The sequence below is a fragment of the Falco punctatus genome (genome assembly GCF_963210335.1).
Source record: "Falco punctatus genome assembly, chromosome: 3".
NCBI lineage: Eukaryota > Metazoa > Chordata > Aves > Falconiformes > Falconidae > Falco > Falco punctatus.
In genome coordinates, this window is record NC_137582.1 from 94,168,894 (window position 1) to 94,192,405 (window position 23,512).

At 44.6% G+C, this 23,512-nt stretch overlaps 1 protein-coding gene across 8 annotated transcripts in view; it reads left to right on the forward strand.

Moving 5' to 3' along the window:
• The window catches only part of RREB1 (ras responsive element binding protein 1), a 129,546-nt gene that overhangs the window by 51,358 nt on the left and 54,676 nt on the right, over positions 1–23,512 (forward strand). For 6 of the 8 annotated variants that reach the window (XM_080379948.1, XM_080379949.1, XM_080379950.1 and 3 more), the window contains 4 exons: positions 9,443–9,562; positions 10,881–11,083; positions 15,682–15,771; positions 17,124–17,287. In XM_080379948.1, coding sequence (XP_080236074.1) covers positions 9,443–9,562; positions 10,881–11,083; positions 15,682–15,771; positions 17,124–17,287 — 577 coding nt within the window. Of the gene's footprint in view, positions 1–4,689; positions 4,816–9,442; positions 9,563–10,880; positions 11,084–15,681; positions 15,772–17,123; positions 17,288–23,512 lie in introns of all 8 variants that reach the window. The other 2 variants (XM_080379952.1, XM_080379951.1) reach the window with 1 other exon arrangement.

Consider the following 23,512-nt stretch of genomic DNA (forward strand, 5'->3'; position numbering starts at 1 on the left):
AGATGAAATAGTCTGCCTCTTTCCTAACTTTAGAGGAGTGGAGCTTTGTAATAAATGGCTGCCATGTGGCAGCTGTCTCCCAGCTTCGTGAGCCTGGCAGTAGTTAATCCTGTCAGCAAGTCATGCTCCCTGGAAAAGAGCAGCAAGAAGAGCTGCAAACTCTTGAATCTTTCTCTCTGCAAAATACTTGCATGCTGAATCTCTTTCTGCTTAAAACGAGTTTGGTGATTTGGTGGAGGTTCTCATCTTTAAGTAGCATTAAAGTGCAGCTGTGTTGGCTTTTAAAGAAAATGTTAGAAACATGCCGAGACATTATGATTCTTTTCCCTCTTTAGAAAAGAAAAAAGCCATTTTAGTTATGGAAGGTGTATGTTCCAGGGTACAAAACGTGCTGTGTAAAGAAAGGACACACTGTGTTGCTATCCCTGTATCTTAAGAAATTACAGGTTAGGCATCTGAGATCATGATTATCCTTAAAAGCTTGAGGCTTTAAAATTAATCTGTTCACTTCAATTTGCTTTTTGTATTTTGGTAAGCATGTAATGTTTTTGTCCTTTCTCCACAATCCAGAAAAATAGAACTCTGACTTAAAAAAAAATAAAAGCTGGAGATTTTCGGGCAGTAATGTAACACCATCAGATTCTTACAGGGCTCATGATAAAATCATGATGATTGACAATGCTACCACCAGGAAATTAGTTTTAATCCCTGTAATTTCTGTTCTTTTCTTGTGTTGTGCATCATTTTACTATGTTATCTTGCAAAGTGTAAAGTGCTTTGGCATGCTACCTGGTGTGGTGCTCCAAGCAGAGAGTGCACTGGCATCTCGTGCAAAGACAGTGTGATTGGACTGCAAAGGATGTGCTGGGGGCTCGGCTTTAAGCAAACCAGTGCTCTCCCCCTTGGGCTTCCCTGTGGAAGGAAATTTGCTAGCATGTGGATGCAGTTACAGTGGTGAAACGCCATGTGGGACATAGCTACTCCAAAAGGAAAGAGTCTTTTCCTGCTTTAGCTTACCCTGTTTCCAGAATGGTTTTTGTAACGTTGCCTGTGCATTCAGGCCTTCTGTGAAGCTCTTTTTAAATCCATCCTGGAGGAAGAGGATCGCAACCAGTGTGCCACGCAAGAAGCAGGGTGCTAGCACAGGAGATTTTCTGTATCTTCCTTGGCGTGATTCATCCTGCCTCTCTAATCCCTGCCAAACCCGTCCTGCTGCGCACACACAGCTCTGGCTACGTGTGAAGAGCAAGCATGAGAGCATGAGGGGGTGACACGTTTGCTCATTTCTCCCTCTAGAGACTCGCTGTAAACCCTTGCCTCGCGTCCCGGGTCCGAAGCTGCCCTTGGCTGAGCTGCCTGGCCATCAGCCTGAGGGACAGGGATGGGGATGGAGACGAGGACAGGCCCTCCCTCCCTCCTTCCCTGACAGCTGCAGGTGCCAATTGCCAGCAAGCAGCCCAGCCGCGTGGTTTCATGGCTTTTCTTCCTCTTATTACTGCAGATTGTCTCCTCTCAGGGCGGGTGCCTGGGCATCTGCACGGCCAGTTGGTATGGCACAGGAGCCCCTGTTCTTCCAGTGACACCAGGAGCTATTGGTGGCAGGCTGGGGCTGTGCTGCTGCTGCACAGATGCTTGCTCTTGGCCCACCTTAAAAGGACAAGACATCCCGTGGTTTAGACTGGCCATATATTGTCAGGGATGTCAGCATCTCCATCAGAGCTACCCAGCCGAGCCCTGCGTCCCGCTTTGCCCGCCTTGTGTCCCTGCAGCCTCTCCTCGGTCAGAGCTGAGGGGTGCAGTAAATCAGACTGCTTGGAGGGGAGGTTGCTTTTCTTCTCCGTTACTCAGAAATGTTTTCCATCTGGCTCTCCCAAGTGCAATCTGCCTAGCTCACCCCTCGGGCTCTTGGACAAGTATCTGGTTCCCTCAGTACAGTGCTTGCTTAGCCATGTAGGTGATGGGATGTCAACCTATAGCTGGCCTTCCCCCCCACCCCCCAAGGGTTTTAAATTAACTGGGTTTGGCAGGGCAAAGGAAAAAGGTGTACAGCACAAAGGAAAAAACCAAACCAGACCCACAGAGCTACGTTTTAGATTGTTTCCTCATTTTGCATCCCTCGTCCCTTACTTGTCTGAGGCGGCAGCAGCAGCAGACAACGTATCGTGTCCCGGGGCTGGGCTCCCCCCAGGTCGCTGGGGTCCCCCTCGGGGGACAGGGCGCCCCCCCCTTCCTCAGGCTGTTCAGCAGGGAGACACGCGATGGGGGAGCCCGGTGGGGGAGCCCGCTGGTCCTCGCTGCGACTTCCCCCTGCCCCTCTGCTCCCTCGCCTCGTCCTCTGCCCCTTCGGGGCTGTGTGGGCAGCGGTGGTTTTGGCAGGCAGCGTGACACCGCTCACCTGACTTGTTCCCTCCTTCATGAGACACCTCCATCCTGCCCGCTGAGAGCAGAGCCTTCAGGGCTCGCTCCCTCCCATCCCTGGCTCTGCTCCGGGCTCCCACCCTCTCCCGTGCTGTGTCCCAGGGCCGTCCCCTTACCCGGTGGGACATGAGCCAGCCCTAGCGCAAGGGAGAGACGGCAGCGTGAGCAGGGAAAGCCACTCAGTGTGGGGAGAGACCCCAGGCCGTGTCCCCAAGGAGTGCAGCCCCGCTGCGGCCGATGCCAGCCCTGGGGGGACACGAAGGGACTTTCTCGGGTCGCCACTTCATCTAAGGCAAACAAACCGGTGTCAAAGCCAAGAAACACATCGACTTCCTGGAACTCTGCGAGCCGTCCGCACAGCTGTCCCTGCTCCCCGAACACATGCAAAGCAGAGCTTATAAGGACAGACAGTATTGCTTTTGTGTCCCTCCCCAGCCAGCGGGGAGGGTGCAGGGGAGGGGATCTGCTGGGTGAGGCCCAAGGCCTGTCTTGTCCCGTGTTCCGCCTGCATTGCCGTGCTTCCCGGTGATGGAGGGGAGCTGGGAGCCCTCCCCTCCGGCCTCCTGAGGGCTGTGCAGGCAGGCAGGGGTGAGGATGGAGGGGTGCTCGCCGTTGTCTGCTTGGGAAGGAGCGGGGGGATGTCTTCTTACAGCCACTTCTTTTACTCTGCTGTTGCCCTGACGTTACTATTCGTGTGTCTCAAAGCGGTGCTCATGGCCCCGGGTTTGTTGAGCTGTCTTTAAATCTCAGCATCTTTTTTGTTTGAACAAGCTTTCACTGTAATTCAGTGATAGAGGCTTCCTGGAGGGCCAGGTGTTCACCCACAAGCTGACAGGAACAGTGCGGATGAGGAACAGCTTGTAGATACCTTGTTGAGGGCAGGGGGAGGAGGGCTAAGGTGTTAGAAAAATCTCAAAATTCATCAGCAGCTGTTGATCCTACATGCGGCCGCAGGTTACTGCAGCTCTGGCGGTGCTGTGCCTTTTGTGTGGTGCTGCCGGCCCTGAGAATGGCAGTGCTGGTCAGGACCTCAGTGCAGGCTCGCATCAAACCCTTGGCGGTGCCTGCTGAACCTGCTGACGGAGACCTGGGCTTCCCTCTTGGGAACCTGGGGGCCACCGAGTTTTGCTTTCGCTCTCGGTGCTGGAGCAGCAGCATGTGCCTGGGTTCTGCTTTCTAGCCTACCAGGAAGGACCACAGGGCTGTTCCCACAGCACACAGCACTTGCAGAAGGAGCAAACATGGATACTCTGTTCAAGTTAGGGAACTGAGTGCAGGACCAAGAGGATAGGTACGAATACATTTTATATTAAGGCTGCCTGGTGTCTCCATGCATTGCTGTAAACCAGCTGGACTATACAGACGAACTTCATCCAGGAAACCCGTTTTGCCTTATGGCATCTCACTGTTCTATTAGTTTAGCTTCCTGTTTTCAGTGTATTACATCAATGTAATACCCACAGTATCATGGTGATTCAGACTTGTCATTTACTTAAGGCATTAACTAAGTTCAGATTCTGGTATGCTTTATGGAGAGATGCTTTTGGTTATCTGAGCCAGAGTCCTGAGGACTACTAGTAGTCCATAAGTCATCAGGAGGTATTTTTCAAAACCTACATAAAAAATAAAGGCATATGCATATCCTGTCATGCAATGCAAGGAAATAAAACTGAAGTAAATACATTTGAATATTTAAAATTTACCCTAACTGTTAGGTGTTGCAACAGTGTAGAAAATAATCTGGAAACATGAGGGTCATCTTGTTCTTGTTTGGTTCTTCTTCCCCTGCTCTGCCCCCAGAACAGAAGGTGGTCCGTAGCTCAGTTTTCAGGCATGGCCATGAGAATGTGCCTCATTTGTTTATTCTGTGTCTGGTTCTGTCTGTCTGTGTACAGGTTAGGTAAGAAAAGGCATGTGAACGTTGTGGATTCATAGGGTTATTTTAGGAAGCAAAATATTATGTGTGTGCTAACACAGGTAAAATAATTCTATCACTAACAGCTTAGAGAGTTCATAGCAAGAGGAGCAGTGTGTCTTTTGGTGCTCAGAGAGTACCTTTCAAGAGAGGTTGCTCCTTTTGGTTGTTGCCTTTTAGGGTTTGTTTTCTTTGGTGGTGTTTTTCCCTAGAGGAAGACTATAGTTACCATGTAAAAGTTCAAAACCTTTGGGGTAACGGTCTTAGCTTGCACCCAACGCTAAGCAAAAGAATGACCACCAGATACTCCCGTGCCACTGTCTTTTCTTTTTATGCTTGTCTTCCTTTCCTCATAGGCTGCTCTGTACTGGTGCTCCAGCAGTGGTGACAGTGAGGTGACGCTGCCAGTATAATTCTCTGCCGCTGGGGTGCCAAGTCAGCACCGACACTTCAGTAGCAAGGGCAGAGTTGGTATTAAAAAGGTCAGTAGGGAAAACTTTTTTCGTTTGGTTTTCCTTTGCCTTGAGGCAGTGCTTTGAATAATGTTAACCCTTTTTTCTTCCCACATGATGCCTTTTCACCCTCTTCCCTTCCTGCCAGCTTTGATGCAAAATCACATTCAAAATGTAGTGTGGGTGATCGTGTTCATCTCTTGGGGTGGGAGTGAGTGTTTGTACTTGGGAGTGTCACCATGTGCTCTGGGAGTAAAATTTGCTCCTCTGTGTAGAAGCTTAGTAGGAGACCAGTGCATCAGAAATGGTTTGGAGTGCGGTGTAACAATCCTTAGGTATTATAATCTCAAGGGTAAACAGTAAACTTTGTTTATTCAAACGCGATATCCCTCTTTGAAGTTCTGTTCTCATCTAAGTTTGTATACTAGAAGGTCTGGCCTTCATTTAAATGATCCTTGGGGTTTTTTCTGCCACTTCGGAGAAAAAAACCTCAAAAAGCAGTGGGAAAGCCTTGAATAAGCTAATAGTGTTGCTAAGATGGAAATGATGAAGAAGGCTCAGGATTCCTGTTTGGGCCTCACGGGAAAAAGTGGTTTGAAATGTGTGTGTGTGTGTGGGTGCACATTCCTAAAACCGTCACTTCTTCCCCCTGTTTCTCCTCCCCTCTCCCCATTCTGTACTATGGCATGTTTAATGAAACCAATAAAAGTATTTGGCTGAGAGTGTTAATCTTTCCCTGGCCCAATTAGCGCATGGCTTCTACTTTAACGTTAATGTGGATTTTTTTCAGAAGGCAGAACAATGAGCAGCTTTGTGCTACACACCAGGTTTTCCCCCTCCTTGCCTGTATTGTGTGTTTCTTCCTATCTATTCCAAAGGGAGAGCTCATGTGCAAAGACAGTGGAGCAATCTGGAGCAGAGACTTGTACCAGCTCCCAGGGGGCCAGTCTGTGCTGCTCATGCTTGTGTAGCTGCCTCTTGATGGCAAGTCAAGTGATGGTGACTCTGAAGACTCGTCATTTCTTCTCCTTTCTTCTTCCTTCCCTTGTGGCCCCTGTTCTCCTTTTTGCTTCATCTGTGATGCTCTTCACCAGAAGGAGAAGCAGCTGTAACTGTTGAGAGTGATTTTAAAACAAGAAAATTAAATACAAATAAATGCACATAAGCGAAGGGGGGAAGTAACTGTTGATGGGCTCAGCTTTAACATACAGTGGAGTCACACTTTATCCCAAAGGAGGAAATAGGTCTAGCGAGTATCTTCCTGTACAGACTGAATGGGAAGCAACAAGGATTTTTCTTTTTTTTTTTTTAGCGCTCTGCTTTCTCAGTGACTCTCCCATTAGCTGGTGATGTGGGACATCAGGGGTAGGACTCTCAGAAGCAGGAGCTAAAGCCCTTCAGGTTTCTCTGTAGGCTCAAAGTTGCCAAAGTTTCGTGGTTACAGCAACATCATCAAGTGGAGGGGATGTGTTCCTGCAGAAGAGCCAGGCCTTTTGGTGTGGCCGTGCAAAGAGGGCTGCTGCATTGTTTTGTTTGCTGTCCACCCCCACCCCGCTGCCCCCTCCAAATGTGTTAGCACTCTTGCTCTGTCACTTGCTTTCTGCTTTTTGTCCTTTTCCCAGAGGATGACTGTGATGCTGGAGGGGGGATTTCTTCAAAGTAGAAGATGACCTGAATGCTTGTGACCACTTCCCTGTTTCCTAGAGGCTTTGGTCCAATGTTGAATGCAACCTGAGGCTGCACTGTTTGCCAGCTTATTTCCTGTTTGTCCTCTTTCCTGGAGGTCTTTGTTTTCTTTTGGGGAGAGGGAGGAAGAAGGCTCCATCAGGATGACCTCCAAGCAGGGGGCATTTGGTGTGAGCTGGGAAGGCTTGCAGTACTGAAGGCAGCATGTCATAGGGCATCCATGCTGGTTGCTGCCTGTGTGATTCCCTGAGTTTTGTAGGTGCTGTGGAAAAAAACCACAACACTTCCCCATCCTCAGTGATGCATTTACTTAAAGAAAAAAAGGAAAGAAAAAAAAAAGCTGCAAGAGAAATCTCTCAGTATGTTCCTGCCTAAAGGCGCTCTGCCATGGGTTTTCCCACAGGAAGGAGTGATTTGGCCCAGTATTCTTATTGTTTCTATATCCTATTGCAAATAGAAAGTTATGCTTCTGAAATTGGTGTGTGCTGCTCATGCATTTGTCTTTGTTTCAGTGGTGCATTTTTGCTTCATGCAAGAGAGTGAAGAAAGCATGCAACAATAATATCTATTTTTGCAGAAATTAAGGTGTGAACTTTTGACTGCTTCCAACATAGGACATTTTTAGCATATGGAAAACTGTTCTAAAAACAAGATCTGTGACTATACGTCTTTCTTTGTGCTAGCAGTAAGATATTTAGATTCCAAAGTGGTTTGTAGAAATTATGAAAGGCTGTAATAGCACAACACAGTTTTCTTCCTGAAAGAAGAACAGAGAGCAAGCTAGTAGGTGTTTCCAGACCAGGAGGTAGATTTGTTTATGTGTGCACCTAGGCCTGCCTCTTCTTTGTGATGAAAATTCCCCATTTTAACTGTTGCTGAAAGCAGCACTATGGATTCTGACTTCAGTTCTCAGGGAAGTTCCTCAGCTATCTTAAAGTTACCTTGGCCAACACAGGAGTCTTCACATTTACACAACAGATTGACTTTTTCCAGGATGAATCAGTGGTGACATTAATGTCCTGGGTATTAACTAAAAGAGGAATGAATAGGTCTGCTTTGGAAGGAAGAGTTGTTTTGTTTGGTTGGGGTATTTTTAAGGACTGAAGCACTTATTTGCATGGTTTTAACAGGAATTCCTCCAAGTAATTTAAAGTGGTCCTTATTTTTGGTGGTACTAAGCAGATACAACAAGCAATTTGCAAGATTTAGGCCAGTCTTGAAAATAACTCTTGTGTTTATTTTATTAAAAATTAAGTCAGCTGCCACATAAATGATGAAAAAAAATGCATGTCTGTGTGTGTGTGTGAGAAAGAAATTACTATGTTGCTCTGGAATGGGATGGATGTTTTTTAAAAACAAAATAACAGTAAAGGTGTACAGTTAAGGATAAACAAAATAAATACAGACAACAGCTCCCATAATTACTAGAGAAACTGCAGAAGGATGGATGCATGGCCTCATCTTGGACCAAGAAATTCCTGTGTTGCAGGGCACACTAGTGTTTTCTTAGCAGAAAAGTAAAAAAATGACTAGGGAAGAGTTACCTTGTATTGTTCAGGGTAGCATAAAAATAGCCAGAATTCTTGTCTGGTTTTGAAGATGCAAATTGAAAACAGTGTTTGTTAAGAAATTGATGTTCTCCAGAGCCTTAGACATTGGCTTTAGTCGGGTCCTAGGTTTTGTCTCCAGACTGTGCTGGCTCGCTATATCGAATCATGTGTGCTGCTTCTAAGAGGGTTAAACATAGGAAGCTTGGATCTGCTGCTTTGCTTGGCATTGGGTGAAATGAGGAACTGCTCGACACAAGCCGGACCCTTTCTCTTTGTCTGCCTTTTCATGTGTGCTCTAAAATGTCAGTAGTTGGGATAATGTAGTCATTTATTGTTTGCAAATGCTGTTCAAACAGCATTTGAAGATACATTACATGACTGATTTGCACATCATCCTTGAGAATATATTATTTAAAAGGAAGAAACGCTGTTGAGGTAACTGCAGTTTGAGGCCAATGGTCTTTCCTTTCTGAAAAAAGGAAAACCTGTATTAAGTTTGCTGGATGTGATTTGTAAATCTGAGATTATGCTATGTCCACAGTGTATTCATTTCCATAATTAAATATTTTCTTTGTAAGGTTATAAGGGTGTATTCCTCCATTTAAAATATATCAGTAGTTTTCCATATTACAAATAACCTTTTCCAGAGGCCATCACCGTAGGTGCCATGGGCAGAGAACTCCTCTCTTTCTCATGCATCGGTCATTCCTTATCACCTCTAAAAATGATGTTTAACTGACCTGTCATGCTCCAGCTGGAACAGGCATCCTTCCTGAAACCCCAATGATAGCATAAGTTTGTGGTTTCAGAAGGGGTGTGGAGAAATTCTGTCGGCACAGACGATGGTTGCTTATGTCTTTAACTCATCTGGAAACCTGGGGCGGTGAGTGTGAGGAATGTGCCAAATGGCCCCAGAAAACTCAGTAGTCATTTCACCACTGCTAGAAGGAAGAAAAAGGTCACCATGAATTCATGATATTGGAGTAAATGTTAATCCTTCAAGAAGAGAAGGGAGGAGGAGTGTGTGTATGAAACCAGATTACCTAAATTCTGTAGCTGCAGAATATTCTTCCAGCTTCTTAACCAAGTGTCACAACCGTCAGTGATATACCAGCTTGCTCTCTCCTTCTCTCCTTCCTTCTTTTTTTGCTGGCTGAATACTGGGGACCTAGCTGGTAAGAGTTTGCTTGCTTTCTTTGCCCAGGTTCCACTGGCAGAGGCAGCAGCATCTCCTAGCCCAGTGCCCAGCCACTTGTGAGAGTGGGCGCTTGGCTGCACTGGCGCTGTTTATGTGCTTCTGTCATCAGACCTGCATACCGGTCAGGGGAGTCCTCAAACTAAAGGGCTGCAGTCTTATTTTGCTAAAATGGCTTACAGAAAAACTTAACGCCCTCTCTCTTTTTCCCTTCTCCCTCACATAGTGCTAGAGGGTGCTGCTGAAGAAGAGGCTGAAGAGCCAGACGCTACTATACATACCACACTAAGTGAGGAGACCGGCAACCAAGAAGAGAGCCACAGTCAATCAGGGGATAAAAATGAAGGTGACTGGTTTGACTAGCTCTGTGTGACTCTGTAAACTGGGGCATAGATTAAGGCTTGTGGAAACATTTCTCACCCATCCATACCCCTTATCTGTGTGGAGAGTATAGGATGATACTGAGCAGAAGCACTGGTGCATACATATGTTTCTTTCCCCATCCCTAACCTTCATCTGTCTGAAAAGTGTAAAATAGGCTGAGCAGAAGCATGGGCACATAAATACTGTGCTACCACTGCAGGCTTCTAAGCTAAGATTTTCTTGGCTCCCAGTAACTTGGCACCACATTACTTAGCCTCAAAAAAACACCTGTTTAAAATGCTCAGACTTATTTTCCAAAGACAGTATTATGCAGAGATCAAATGTTCACAAACGTGTTTCTCCTTGTTCACCCTCACATCCTCTTGTGTTACTGTGACTTTCTCACAACACACGTTACGATTCTGTGCTGTCCACCAGAGGTGACAGAGCAGTAGACTTGCAGGGTGTTCCTGTTTGTTTGGGAGACCTCTTTGGGGGAAAGTAGCATTTACTTTGAAAGCATTTTCCTTTTCACATGAGGAAAGTGGAATTCCTGACCTGTGTGTTTGACAAGTCTGTATGTTTGAGAAAACAGAGAAAACATTTTTGTTTTGAATTTGGTATCTGAGGCAGGAGCATCCCTGCTACATACAGAATGAGTTGGAGAAGTCTAAATCTGAACAGCTTTACCTGTGGCGTTAGTTGTGGATGTAACACCTTTGCCAGCTTTGGCAGTCAAGAGGCATCTGGGAGGATCTGGGATTTTGTTTTGGTTGGGTTGTTTCTAATGTAGCTTATTCCATATAGAAAACTGGCTTAAACTACACTAGAAAGAGAACCCAGTACCCTACACAGTGTTACTAATGCCTTAATTGTGCAGTTCTGCTCAAAACACGTGCTTGCTTGAATGATTGTGCTTGCCAGAGCTTGCATTCATCTGTACTGCTCTACTAGTTCATGGTGATCACAAGGTACCATGAATAATATGATTTTACAGCAAGAGAGTTTAAGGTAAATCACTTTATAAGACCTATACTGAACTGAGGTTGAAAGTGAAGGTAACGTGGATGTCCTATGAGAAGAAATGTACATGTTGTCCTATGTATTCCAATATGAGAAACTTTTCCTGTTACAAGAACTCCAGTTATTAAAGGGCTGTTCCTTGTGCTCCATGATGATCCAGCAGAGTGTGATGTGAGTTGCAGGCAGCTGAAAATACTGTGGGGTTGTTTTTTGTTTTTTGGTGTTTTTTTTTCAGATGGCCTAGCAACTCCCATGTGTGTTTTTGTTTTTAATTCCAGAGAAGCAGCTGGAGAGCTTGAACAGCTACAAGGTATCACCAAGTTCACCAAACAGTTTGGACGGAGCAGACCTGTCCTCCATTGACGCCATGATGTCAGCAGTGATGAATGTGGGGAAGATTGCTGAAAATGGCGGGAACTCTCAAAATGTCAAATCCCCCTCAAAGTCTCCTGCACCAAATCGGATTGGCAGGAGGAACCAGGTATCTAAACCCAAATGCAGGGAGGGCAAAGGGGAGACAAGCAGCTGCTTGGGAAGTGATAAGACATGATTACGTTTCTTTGATTGTTTCAACTTTTTTTCCCTTGGCAGATATTTCTTGCCTCCGCCGTTGCTCCTCTGTATTTTTTCTGGTTTTAGAAAACAGGGAATCAGAGAGGGGTCAGCTTGCTTGGGTTCACACGTAAAAACATAGCTCCCACGTCACGCAGTGGTGAGCTTGTCTAGCAGATGCCACTAGCAGTGGCAGAGTCAGCTAAGAATCACTGCGTCTTCCTCGCTGCATCCTTTCTCCAGACTCTTGCCTTTGCCTAATCTGTTGGGGGGCAGTTCATTTCATGAAACTGGAAGAAAAGAAATAGCTCAGAGAGGAACAGAGCACTGTGGCAGGGGGCTTGGCTGGGCCATCGTGTGGGGCCGCATGTGAAGTGTGTGACTTTCCCCGGGAAAGATCCACATGATTTAAAGTTAAAGGTGGTGCTAGAACAAAACATCCATCAGGATGCTCAGTTGTGTGTAGTGTCAGGTACCCTTGCTTCATTGTTAATAAAACTATGAAGAGCTATTGCAGCATGCTTTGTACAGATCTGACAGAGCAAATATATGTAGCTTTTATCAGTTTTTTTCCATTTACCAGTTGATGGCACCAGTTGAGAGCAATATTTATCGGAAAAAGTGAAAGGAGAGAGTCGTATCAGTTAAAGCTGTGATTATTTATATCCGTGGTTTTCTCCTGCTGGGCCAAGGCTCTACCAATGAAGGTGCTGCAGGACATCAAGAAATACCCCAAATCGCTGTGTCCATTTGACTTCAGAGCTCACAGTGAAGCGTGGAGAATTTGTAAATAAATCAGGATGTAACAGGGACCAGAAAGGTTGAGAGTCATGACTCATATAATGTTCCTATAGTAGTTTATAATTAGCTTTCAGAGTAGTTGCCCAGTTGACAGACTTACGGCTTGGGTTGGATTTTTTTGCTCGAAAGGAGTTGAAAGCCATTAACTGTAAATGAACGTTCTTAAATGAAGAGTCTGGACAGTATACAGGCAACTGTGTTTGTGGGATTGTATTGTCTTAGCACCTGGCTTGAGCGTTTATTTGCAGTGTTCCCACTTCAGGGCTTGCTGCCCTGGTTCCTTGATTTCGTCATGTGAAGTGAGGCACCGGAGTTCAGGCTAGGCTCTGTGGCAGTGCTATTACACAGCTGTCTGCTGGTACACCATGTGGTTTGGCTTCAGGGAAGTTTATTAGCACTAGTGACCTTTATTCCACCTGATATTTCGATGGGCATCGAATCAAAGGAAGCTGGAGAGTAAATGTGACAGGATTAAGAGGGATTCTTGCAGCATAAAAATAAACAAATACATTGAAAACATAGTAAATAGCCTGTTTGTTTTTAAGCTGAAAGATTGTTATCACCAGAGGGCCAAATGGTTACATTACTGAGAAAATAGAAGTGAGATGTGAAATATTAAGTGGGTATCAATCTGGTTAGCAACATCTAATACAGCAAATTTCCCCTTTCAGCATAGCAGCATGAAAGCACTGAATTGTTTCAGTGTGTAGCAGCGCACAGATCTCAGATTCTGGTCAGAATGTGCCCCTTATTATAATTTTGAGGATAATAACAGTTAGCTAGTTTTCTGGGTTTAGCTGCTGTTTCCCAGGAATTGGCAACGAAAGATTTTGCCCTGAACCTTTGTCCCAAAGTCTATGGTTCTCTTCATAATGCTGACTTTATCTTGGCTCTAGTCTACCCGTAGTCTAACAAACATGTTCTCACATCAACCTGCATCCATTTTAACTTCTCATTCGGTGTGCTTTTGAAGAAAATAAAAAGTGTGACAAAGATGTTTCTTTGAGCTGGAGCAAAACCAACAGACCTAATGCACAACTCCAAAAGCATTTGCCATCAGTTGAATGCAGAGCAGCCGTGCCAGGCTGACTTACTAAAAAGGGGAGTAGCTAACAAATTAGCTGCTAATTTCATCTTTCAGTTCAGGAAGTCTGTTTTCACCATCCTGGCTCCAGTGGGGTGGCTGAGTAATATGTTTTGAATTTGTGAGTGGGGGTGTTTCTACAGTAGGGATGCTAATGTTTTTTTGTCTGGATTGGGTCACTCAGCAGCATTCCTGTTGTAGCTACCCTGGATTTGCTTGAGCTGTGTTACGGTATGTGGCATGTACCCTGTCTGACCACTGGAGAAAGTTTGGGTTTTAGTTAATAATAAACCCCAGATTCAATACTCATCAGCTCTGGCTAAGCTATAGTGTGTTTCTGATCTTTGCTTCAAGGTGAGCCAGTAATTATCTTGTGTTAATTTGCTGATTCAAAGAGCAGGCAGTCTGGAAAGCAGGCTTTGAAACAATCAAGTGCATCATGTAGAACTGTAGCACTCAGGGAGGTGCAGGGGGGAGCAAAAAAAGTAGTGGCTTGATAATTTCACAGAAATACCCAGGGGATTAAACACCATCTAAACTGTCAGCACAGCTGCAGGGATTTTCCTCACGGCACAGTGTGTTTGTTCTCTGCCCTGAGCCAACTTTTAACAGGGCTGCAGTATAACTGGAGCTGAACACTACTCCACAGGTCACAACGTATAGTAAAATGGAAGTTGTATAAGTAGGATGGAACCAGTGTGTGCAAACCATATATTTGTATATAAAAACGAGGGAGGCACTGGAATAATGCATTTTCATTTTCTTGGGATGTTCAGACTTCGTAATGGCAGACTTTCTTGCTTACTTTCTGATGTTTTGCAAGTAATAGTACGTTAGGCCTTGGCCTGTCTGCACAGCCTGCAGTGATTATCTTTAGGATGCAGAGCCCTGAAATACGGTTAGAAGAAGATGTACAAGAGAAGCAGTAGGGAGGAGTGGGAGAACCTAACTGTTGCAGTCGCGATCCTTTTAGAAGTGAAGTCACAAGTTTTGTTTACTTCAGGCAAAATGGGGAAATAGCTCTTCATTCGTGTCCACAGGTCACAGAAGTTAATAGAAAATTATTGTGGCCCTGTTTTTGAGAACACAGTGTTAGATTTTAGTAGGGCACTCTCTTGAATGGTTCCCCAAATCATGTGGGAGGGAATATTGCTTTACTGAGACTAAAAACCCCTCTCTCTAACACTGTGTCAGCATCTTCCCTCCTAACATGCCAGAGAAATTGTCACAGAGAGCTGGGTTAGTCATTCTACTTGGTGTTCTCCACAAATGCTTATGTCTGACAATCTGGAAATGGTTGCTTCCGAGTTGATGACTTCAGGGATGGTGATAGGGAAAAAGAATTGTCTGGAGAGGGAAAATGCACAGATACACTCATATCCATCAGTTCCCCCTCAGCTAAAGAGTTGCTGAGGGCAAGTTTTCTTTTTGCTTGTTTTCATGGTGTTACTAATGATACTCAAAATAGCCAGAAAAGAAGTTTAGTAGAAATGTCCTTGTGCCATAAATATCATACTTTCCTGTTGGCCATGCAGAGATGGTTTTTGTACTGCCTTGTTGCAAGAAGTGAGGTAACAGGTGGTGGATCTGTCTAGCTGGTGAAGATTTGCATCATTCTAGGGAAAACTCAGGTTTAATTTTCAGTGCCAGACCATTTTCCTTTTAATATATGGGCGTTGGTGCAGAAGCCGCGCCTGGGCTTCTTAGTGAAGTGGTGAAAATACCCTTTATGTCATGCAGTAGCCATCCTTGCGGACAAGTCAGGCAAACGCCTTTGGTTCCTGCGAGAATGCCATTTCATCCTTGGCTGGAAGAGTGGCGGCTTTCCTGAGTGTCTCAAGGGCATACTTAAATGAGGCTGAGCTCCCCGGTCGGCTTCATTGTTTGTGCTCGTGGTTTGACCATGGTTACTCCTGATTCTCACCTGGGTGGAGAATAACCGGGTTCATAATGTGTTCTTTTTGAGTCACGTACACTCCTGCATTGTCACCTCTTTCTATGATCTCATCAGATCTCGCAAGCTTCAGAAGGGTTGGGCCTGGCCGGTGAGCCTGGATGGGATGCTTCCAGGAGAAACACAGGATGCTAAGGGAAATGGTGCTGGTGATTCAGTAAATGCCGCTTTTCCTTCTGAGTCAGCCATGGAGCAGAACATACAGCCCCTAGAAAAGGGCACTGAGCTAGTGCCTTGCCATTGAGATGGGGTGGAAAACCTGAAGTCCTGGCAACTTGTGCTTATTCAAGTTCTTTTGGGAAGATTAGTGGCATTTGCCCACATATTCTGGCAGTGTTTCAGGAACTACTTTCTGCTCACCTAAATTCCTCCTGGCAGTTTGAGCTGGTCGCAATAATTGCCTTCACTTCCCGTCCTAAACTGCTATTGCTGAGTATCCGTGTGCTGTTAAAACAGCTGCTGTACTTCTCCGGTAGTTGAAATGGCCCCTATTTATAAATTCAGAAGTTTCTGAAACTTCCCTGCGAGTTCCATCAGGATGATAAATGTATACGTGCAAGTTGTTCTGTTAGCAGTGGCCTTTCTGTACTTAAGGGGGTTTATATTTTTTCCATCCCCAGCCGTAACAGCTTTTGAGTTCTTTTATATCAATATTCCTTCTGAGTTTTTTGCTTTGTTTTGTTCACAGGAAACAAAAGAAGAGAAGTCTTCCTATACCTGTCCTCTGTGTGAAAAGATTTGCACTACACAGCACCAGCTAACTATGCACATTCGTCAGGTATGCAGAATACTGGTTCTTAATTTCTTACTGTTACTCAGTGCCTGGTTTGCCAGGGTGCATCTTGCAGTGGTGAAAAACAATTCCATGTACAAACCCGAAATGCTTCCATTATAACTTCATTCAATTGTTTTGGTTTTATTTTACCCTTCCCCTTGTATTTTCCTTAAAAAAACCCCACCCACAAACCCAACCCTGAGGTGGGTAATTCTTCTCCTTTCCTATGGCAACATCACCCCCCCACACCCCTCCACCCCCCCACAGTGCCTCAAACAAGGATGTATGTCCTGTTCTGCATAAGCTTAAGGTATCACAAGGATCCGGAAAACCACTTCCATCGTGAGGCATAATGTTTTGTTACCCTGTTTGAGTACAGATTCTTCACTGGTCATGCAAATTAAGAAGCAGGAAGACACAATTTTTAAATCATCTCAGTGTAGAAGAGCCTCACAGTCCTTCACAGGGTATATTTTGGGAGGCAGAATTAAAAATAAACTTTTTAAATGGATTATGCACTTTTTTTGTCAGCTGCAGGCCTCTTCTTGCTCCTCTTGAAGTATGTGCATACTTCATAAGGTTTGGCCTTTTCTGTGTCAGAAGGTTCTGCTTTAGATGCTAAGGTTGTGGTTCACCACTGTGAGTCCACTAGATACTTAGTACGTCAGTTTTCCCTCCTGTACTGTAACTTAATTTTTTATATACTTTTTTTTTTACTCTCCTTGTGGGTTTTTCTTAATACGTGAAGAAATCTTCAAGTCTGAATGCAAGTAAGAAAGAGTGGCACATATAGTACAGTGGCTAATGCCCATATTTTGACCCTGTAATACATTCTTATGGACGTGCAAGTCTGCATGTGTACTTAAAACCAGTTTACATCTGTTTTTTTACTACACGGTCAGTTTGAAGTTAATATCTTTAAAGAGGATTTGGTTTTAGGTGAATCTTCTGCCATGAAGTTGTAATTACATCCTCTTTCTGTTTTACCCCTTACTACTCACCCAAACCCAAACCACTGCACAGCTTAAAGTATCTCAAGGTACTGTTTGTCTGATGGGTTGCTGCTGGGTCCCTTTCTGTCCTCTTCTGCTGCACACCCAGCAGAAATGCTGCATGTGACAGACATTGCAGGCTGTATGAAAGCTACTTGTGCTGGTGCATTAAGGAGTTAAAAATGAAGGGGGGGTGGAGTTGAGCGGGGAGGGCTGGGGAGGAGAGGTATATACAGGGCACACCTTAATATAAGGTATTGTGCTGAGTGGCTCTTTAAAGCTACTTTTAAGATGTTTATAGCTAATATTTTACTGGCACTTCAGAAGGGACATTCAATGAAAAAAAATCATTGCTTTCTCTAGCATAACACTGACACTGGAGGGACAGACCATTCCTGCAGCATCTGTGGAAAGTCTCTGAGCTCAGCGAGCTCCCTTGATCGCCACATGCTGGTGCACTCAGGTGAAAGGCCTTATAAATGTTCAGTATGTGGACAGTCCTTCACCACCAATGGAAACATGCACAGGTGAGTGCTGATCATGACCCAGGAGTTTGGAAAGGATTGCAGGATAGGGGGCTGTTTTATTTCCTTGGAAGGACTTGCAAACTGAAATAAAGACACTTGGGTGGAAAATATGGACTGCCTGATCTATAAGTGTGGCATCTCATGCATACACGCAACTATTAGGATGCTTAAGTTGTGGGAGGAAGTCAGAACTGAGAAAGGTCTTCTAGCTGTCTTCATGTGTTACCAAAATTTGTTACAGATATCCAGAAGTATTGATTTTGGGTTTTATTATTATTATTTTGACAAATGGGATGTTTTTTTCTCAGAGGACAAAAATACATAGCCAAGCTGTATAGTAGCTTCTAATTCTGTAGCTTCAGAGTTGTGGATCCAAGTGGTTGTAGCGGAACATCTGTAGTGGTGTTGTACGTTATCTAGTCAGGTATCCAAGTGCCATTGTGAAGATGCTTCTTCAGAATAATTGATCTTGTTTTTAAATACATACATCAGTTCTTGCTTGTACTGTAGACAACTTACGTCACTATAGATCCGGGAAATCCTCTGTAACCCCAGTTGCCAAAAGTATTTAATGTAGTTTCCTTCATAGGGCTGTAGCAACATGTACAGCTGTCAGCTGGGGAAACAAAATGTTAAATCACATTTATTCATTTATTTGCATGGGTGTAACAACTCAGAGCTGATTAAGACTTTGTGAATTCCCACATAGCTTTAGTTCACATATCAAAGAGTTTACAACCTACAAAGAAACTGCAAGACAGGTGGGGGAAAGAAATCCAGCTTATAAGCAAAATGACAAGAGTGGTGGTTACAGGCTGGTTCTGTGTGGGAGGGAAGGGATCTTGTTTCCTTGATTGTTACCAGTCATTTTCCAAGCAGTGTGCTATAGATGGAATGAAAGGGGTGATTTTGGTGACGGTAGGAAAGATAACGTAATGCTGAACAAAGGAAGCAATAGCTGCTTGCAGCTTTACCTTTTCTGTATCATATTGTGCAGGTTAAACAGTTACGTGAAAACAGGAAAAATAGGAGTGAAAGCAGTTTTCCAGTTCCATATGTATTTAACTTACACTTTAATGGGAATGGGGAGAGCTGGAAAGACACATAACATGAGAAGGGAAAGACAAAGATGTTCAGAGGAGATACTGGCCTTGGGCAGTGAATAAATCACACGTCTGACTCAGCTGACCAGAGGTGTTGCGAGCCACATGTTTGCCAGACTGGGTCATTACTGTGTCTGCCATGAGGAGGGCAGGGCAGCTGCTGAGTTGTAGCTGATGCCACTGTCAGCACGCAAGGCTGAATTCCAGGGATGGGACTTTGGGGTGGTCCGGCACTTGTCTTCAGGTCCTCAGCCCGAGATGCTTGCTGAAGGACTGCTTGTGTGGTTTGTTTGGGTTTTTGCTCACTAGGCATCTCCTCGTCCTCTCCCAGAAACAGGAAGGGGAAGCTTCCCCAGAGACTTCACTCCAGGCCTATCAGATGTTGATGTAGTCACCTTTGCTTATGCAGGTTTCCCTGTATAGCAACCCTTACCCTGCTTTAGTAGCAAATATGCCGGAATTGCCAGGCTCAGTGACTTGCCCTGAATAAGTATAGATCAGAACCTTCTGCTGAGAAGATTGTTTGGTTTTAAATTTTTCTCATAATGAGATGCTGCTTGAAGTTACCAGGGTGGAGTGCTGTATTTACTGACTTCTCGAAAAAGGACCAAAGTTCATGCAAGGAAAATCTTATTAAAAATTCTTCCCATCTAATATGTTCCTGTCTGCTCTGTAAAGCTTCTTGTGTAAGGCCTGCACCACGGCAGCTTGGTGCGACATTGCAGAAACCTGTCACTGAGCTTGGTGGCACTGCAGCCAGTGACCCCAGACCCGTGACAGGCAAGATCCTGAGCTCACTGAAACAGGCTAGTTTTGCTAAAGGAGGGTTGTGGTTGGCAGGACTGTGCCGCTGATTTTTTGCACCACATAACCTTTTCTTGTTGTGAATAGTGAATCCTGTTGCTGAAGTAGAAAGCGTAAATGTACAAGTAGGTAGATGAGGATAAATGCAAAGTGAAATGAAATGTGTTATCTGGTTCTATGACACACTCACAAGGAAGATGTTCATTTTGACCACCGAGTACCTCCTTCCGAAACTGGTATTTCTAGTCTAAGATGCTATGAAGTAAATTCTTTCATAGGCATCTCAAACTTAGCTGTAGCATCAGGTGCAGTGGCCTGCCAGTACTGTGGCTGAGTGCCTCTCACATCACATTCAAAACTGCTTCTGCCTTAGGATCCCAGAGCAAGGACCTGCTTGCCAGGTCCTGCCTTGTATGCAGCTCCCGCAGGCCTTGCTTGTGGTGGTGCTGTGTCTATCCCTCCATACCAGCTGGATGGTAATACAAGTCCCTCTTTCTCTGTTTTTGCACACAGTTCTTTTGTTTGCTATTTTTTTGTGTCACTATCTAAGTAGTGACAGATACATGCCCAAACCAGCAAAGAGTAAGATTTCTAACGTGCCCCTGGTAGCCAGCATGGTGGTATCCCTGGAGCATTGCACAGAATGTGGAGTCAGAGAGAGAAGTTGTAGGCTGAGCAGAAAGTTGTGGGTATGCTGCTAAAGAATCAATGTAGCTTGTGCAGGTCCTGCAGGAGCTTCTCAAGTATTCCTGCATTTACACCAAATATGCTCAGTGCATGGGAGAGGAGCGAGGGAGAAGTTAGTGTGCCAGTGTTTGAGTGGGGGTAAAAACGTATAAGCACACACTATGTACATCCTTACTTCTTTTTCTCCTCCTCTGTCTTGTTCCGGCTTTTACTTAATTGTCTATAGTGTTTTTTCAATCCAAGACCTTTTAGGGGAAAAAGTCCAATAAAGTGGTTTTGTCCAGGGAATTACTGTGCCACAGGAGTACTTACTGCTGTTCGTCACAGGATGAAGTTTCTGATCCGTTTTTCCACTTCATAGCAGCCAGGTTATTAGACAGTCAGCTGAGCAGAGGAGGGAAGGAGACAAATTTTGGTTGCTTTTTTTATTAGAAAGTATCAGTGTTGTTACACTCTCGGGTACCCATCATCTCCATAAAAAAGTAGTTTTTCTCTGCTGTCACTTTATCAAGGGAGAAAACTGCGCGGAGCTCTTTCCTGTTGCTCTTTTGCAACAGACTTTTTGTGGAGTGAGAATGCCATTTCCTGCCCATCTCTTCTCTGAATTAGTTTAGCTGTGCTGGGGTGTTGTGTATACTCTACCTGTGAAATTGATCCTGCCCTTCCTGACTCCTGCAATACATGCAACACTTAATTTGTAAATGAGTCATAGCCTCTCACATAAAGTCCAATTTCTTTTTTGTTGTGCTCCTTGGCTACTTGTCAGCAAGTCAAGTTAAATGGGCACAGCAAACAGGGCTGGAGGGGGAAGGTTCTCTTGTGCAGCACTATTCAGAAAAAGGTTAAAACCTGCATTCTTTTCTGACCAGGGTGACTCTTGACCAGGATTTTCAACAGGGAACCGTGAGCCCGGGGCATCCCAGAAAACCCTCTTACAGCTGCCAAACTGCTCAGTTTGGGGGCCTGAGCCTCCTGTGGGGACAGACAGAGGTCAAAGGTCCCTGGAAAATGCTTAGCTGTCCTGAGCAAAAAGCTCATTTGCTCATTCTTCTGAATGTGCTGTCAAGCTAACTGCCTCTTAAGCAGTGCTAGTCCTACTGTTTGGGGAGGGTTGTTGCAATCTGGTACGGTAACTGGGAGATCTGTCAGTGTCTGGTATCAGGAACAGGAATTGCTCTGGGGAAGGAGAGTTGGAGATGATGCCGAGTTTTTTACAGACATTTATTTTTTACTAGTACTGGAAAAAGCAAGTCTTGAAAATAACAAGCCTTCTAGCATCAGGGACTGATTTGGCAGTTTGGTGGAGTTGTTTTCTTGGGGCTTTTTAGGAACTTGGAGGAAGGAGTTAGTCCATAGTAATTTTGAGTTCAAAGTTCCTGTAACTGGAATGCCACTGTGATGATCAGTACATAAAAGAATCTGCATTTTAGGATATGCTAATCCTCACACATCTGCACTAGAGACACAGACACTGTGGCTTTCTCTCGGTCACAGTAAATGGAAGCTGAATATTCTCAGATCTCCAGCAGGAGCATAAACTATGTGGAAGGAGGATGTGCATAAAGTTTTCTGTAGCTCTGAAAGAGCTGGAGATTTCCAGTGTAGTGTCTCAAATCAATAGATTGAAATCTCTAAAGGCTTTCCATCTGTACTGTCCTGGTAGCCCCCCTAGGGAGGTTCTCTACAAGTAGTGCCAACTGTGAGGGGAGCCCTTTTGGATCTAGACTCCACCAAACAGGAGGTCACGAGCCTCTCACTCCATCTCTACCACTGCATCTCCCCAAAATGCAGAGAATTCAGGCTACCACTGCAGGTTTTAGTGGTGGTGGTGGTTTGTAAGTGTTAGCAAGGGACCCAGAGGTAGAGAAGAGACTTCACTTGGCTTGCTGTGTTGCATTCCAGTAGAACGTGCATCAGGCTTCAAGGGGAAGGGTGATGCCTCCACTTACTCCAAAAGGGTTTCCTTTGAGGGTAGGAGACTTTGCTAGCAGCTCCTTTTCTATTTCTGTGACTGGGATGGTCTGTGCCTATCACTTTAAAATCACATTTTCCTCCCTGCCAAAGATATGCTCTCCATGCAACTTGAAAATGTTAATAGGATACAAATGCCAGGAGGGAGGTGAGAAATGACCTTCCTGCCAGTTTCCAGTGGGTAGCTATTAAAGGCTCTGTGGCAAGTCTGAAAAGAGTAAAGGAATAATATATGTACTTCAGCCACAGCTTCCCCAGTTTAGTAAATGAAGCTGCTGTGTCCACGGCTGGGGTTCACCAGGCTGTCCATGTAAGTGCGGTAATGCAAACTAGCTGAAGTGTTTCACATGAAACCAAAATGTCATGGGTATCTACTTTCTCTTTTTCCATCCCTTACCCCATACCTAGCAAAATTTTTCATAATGGCTTTTTATTTACATTCTGCTTAGGTACTTGTAGGCTATTTATGGACCATCTCAGGAACAGGTCTCAAAGTTTGGGGGATATTTTTCTTTTTTTTTTTTTTGGCACATGCAAAACACCACATGCAACAGCCACATGCAGAAGTCTTTGAAACTCAGATTGGAAGATCTGGATCACAGAAGCTATGCTTTGAAGCATGCTTTAAAAGGGTCCTATCAAAGAAGGTATTTCTTCTTTTAATTAAGAAGGCACTTTCATTTGCAATCTTATTTTCAGTGCTAGATAATTTTCCTAAACTTCTCTTTTCAATGCGCTATTGAGAGGCAAACAGCTGGTTTTGTTATCAAGATATGGTACCATTCTGATGTTCAAATTAAGTCTTTTTTTAAACAACACTATGTGTGTATAGGTTGCTGAGTGAGTTTTTTGAGAAAGAAAATGCACATGCTGGAGGGTAATCTGTAAATTTTGATGTTTTAACTGGCCTTCTTCTCTGACAAATGAAGAGTATAAGCTTCTAGAAGATTGTAATGTACTGGATGGAAGATGAGCGTTGGATCCTGATAAAGGCATAGGGGTTGAAGTGCATCACTTCAGTGATTTCCCCGCTGTCTTTAACATGGGTCTGTGTTTCATGGGCAGGCATGCATACAGGTTACCTGTGACTTTTGCAAATCCCCAGCAGGCACATGTCCTCAAGATCTGGCTGAATCCATCCTCTCCCTGCATTCCACCTGTGAATTGCTTCTGTGTTATTTATGGCATTGGCCTGCTTCCAGTGCGTTGTGTGTGCTTTGTAGGGTGCAGTGCAGTAACAATGCCCAGCCTCTTAAGTACAAATAGGATCTCTGCAGTCTAGCACGTGCAGTTTGGTATTGGCTTAAGATGGGAGGTTTCGGAGGCAGAGCATAGCCAAATGTGATGATGAGGGTTTTTTTCCAGAAGAGTAGAGGAACTGCCTTATTACAACATGTTTGGATTTCTGGTGGTTTGAAAAGATGGCCAAGTGGAAATTTGGTGTTAAACGTTGGGTAGCTTTGAAAAAATGAACATACAAGGGTCTTGAAGCTAAAAACAAATGGCCAAGGAACTCGCGGCGCTGGAAGTGATTGACACTTCATGCCTGTGAAAAGGCCCTCTCTTATTGTCTTGCACAATAGAAATGTCTCTTCGGTTATCTCCTAAGGAGCTTTTATGTCAGTGTCGTAATTGGTAGGCAGTGCTCTTAAATATGAAG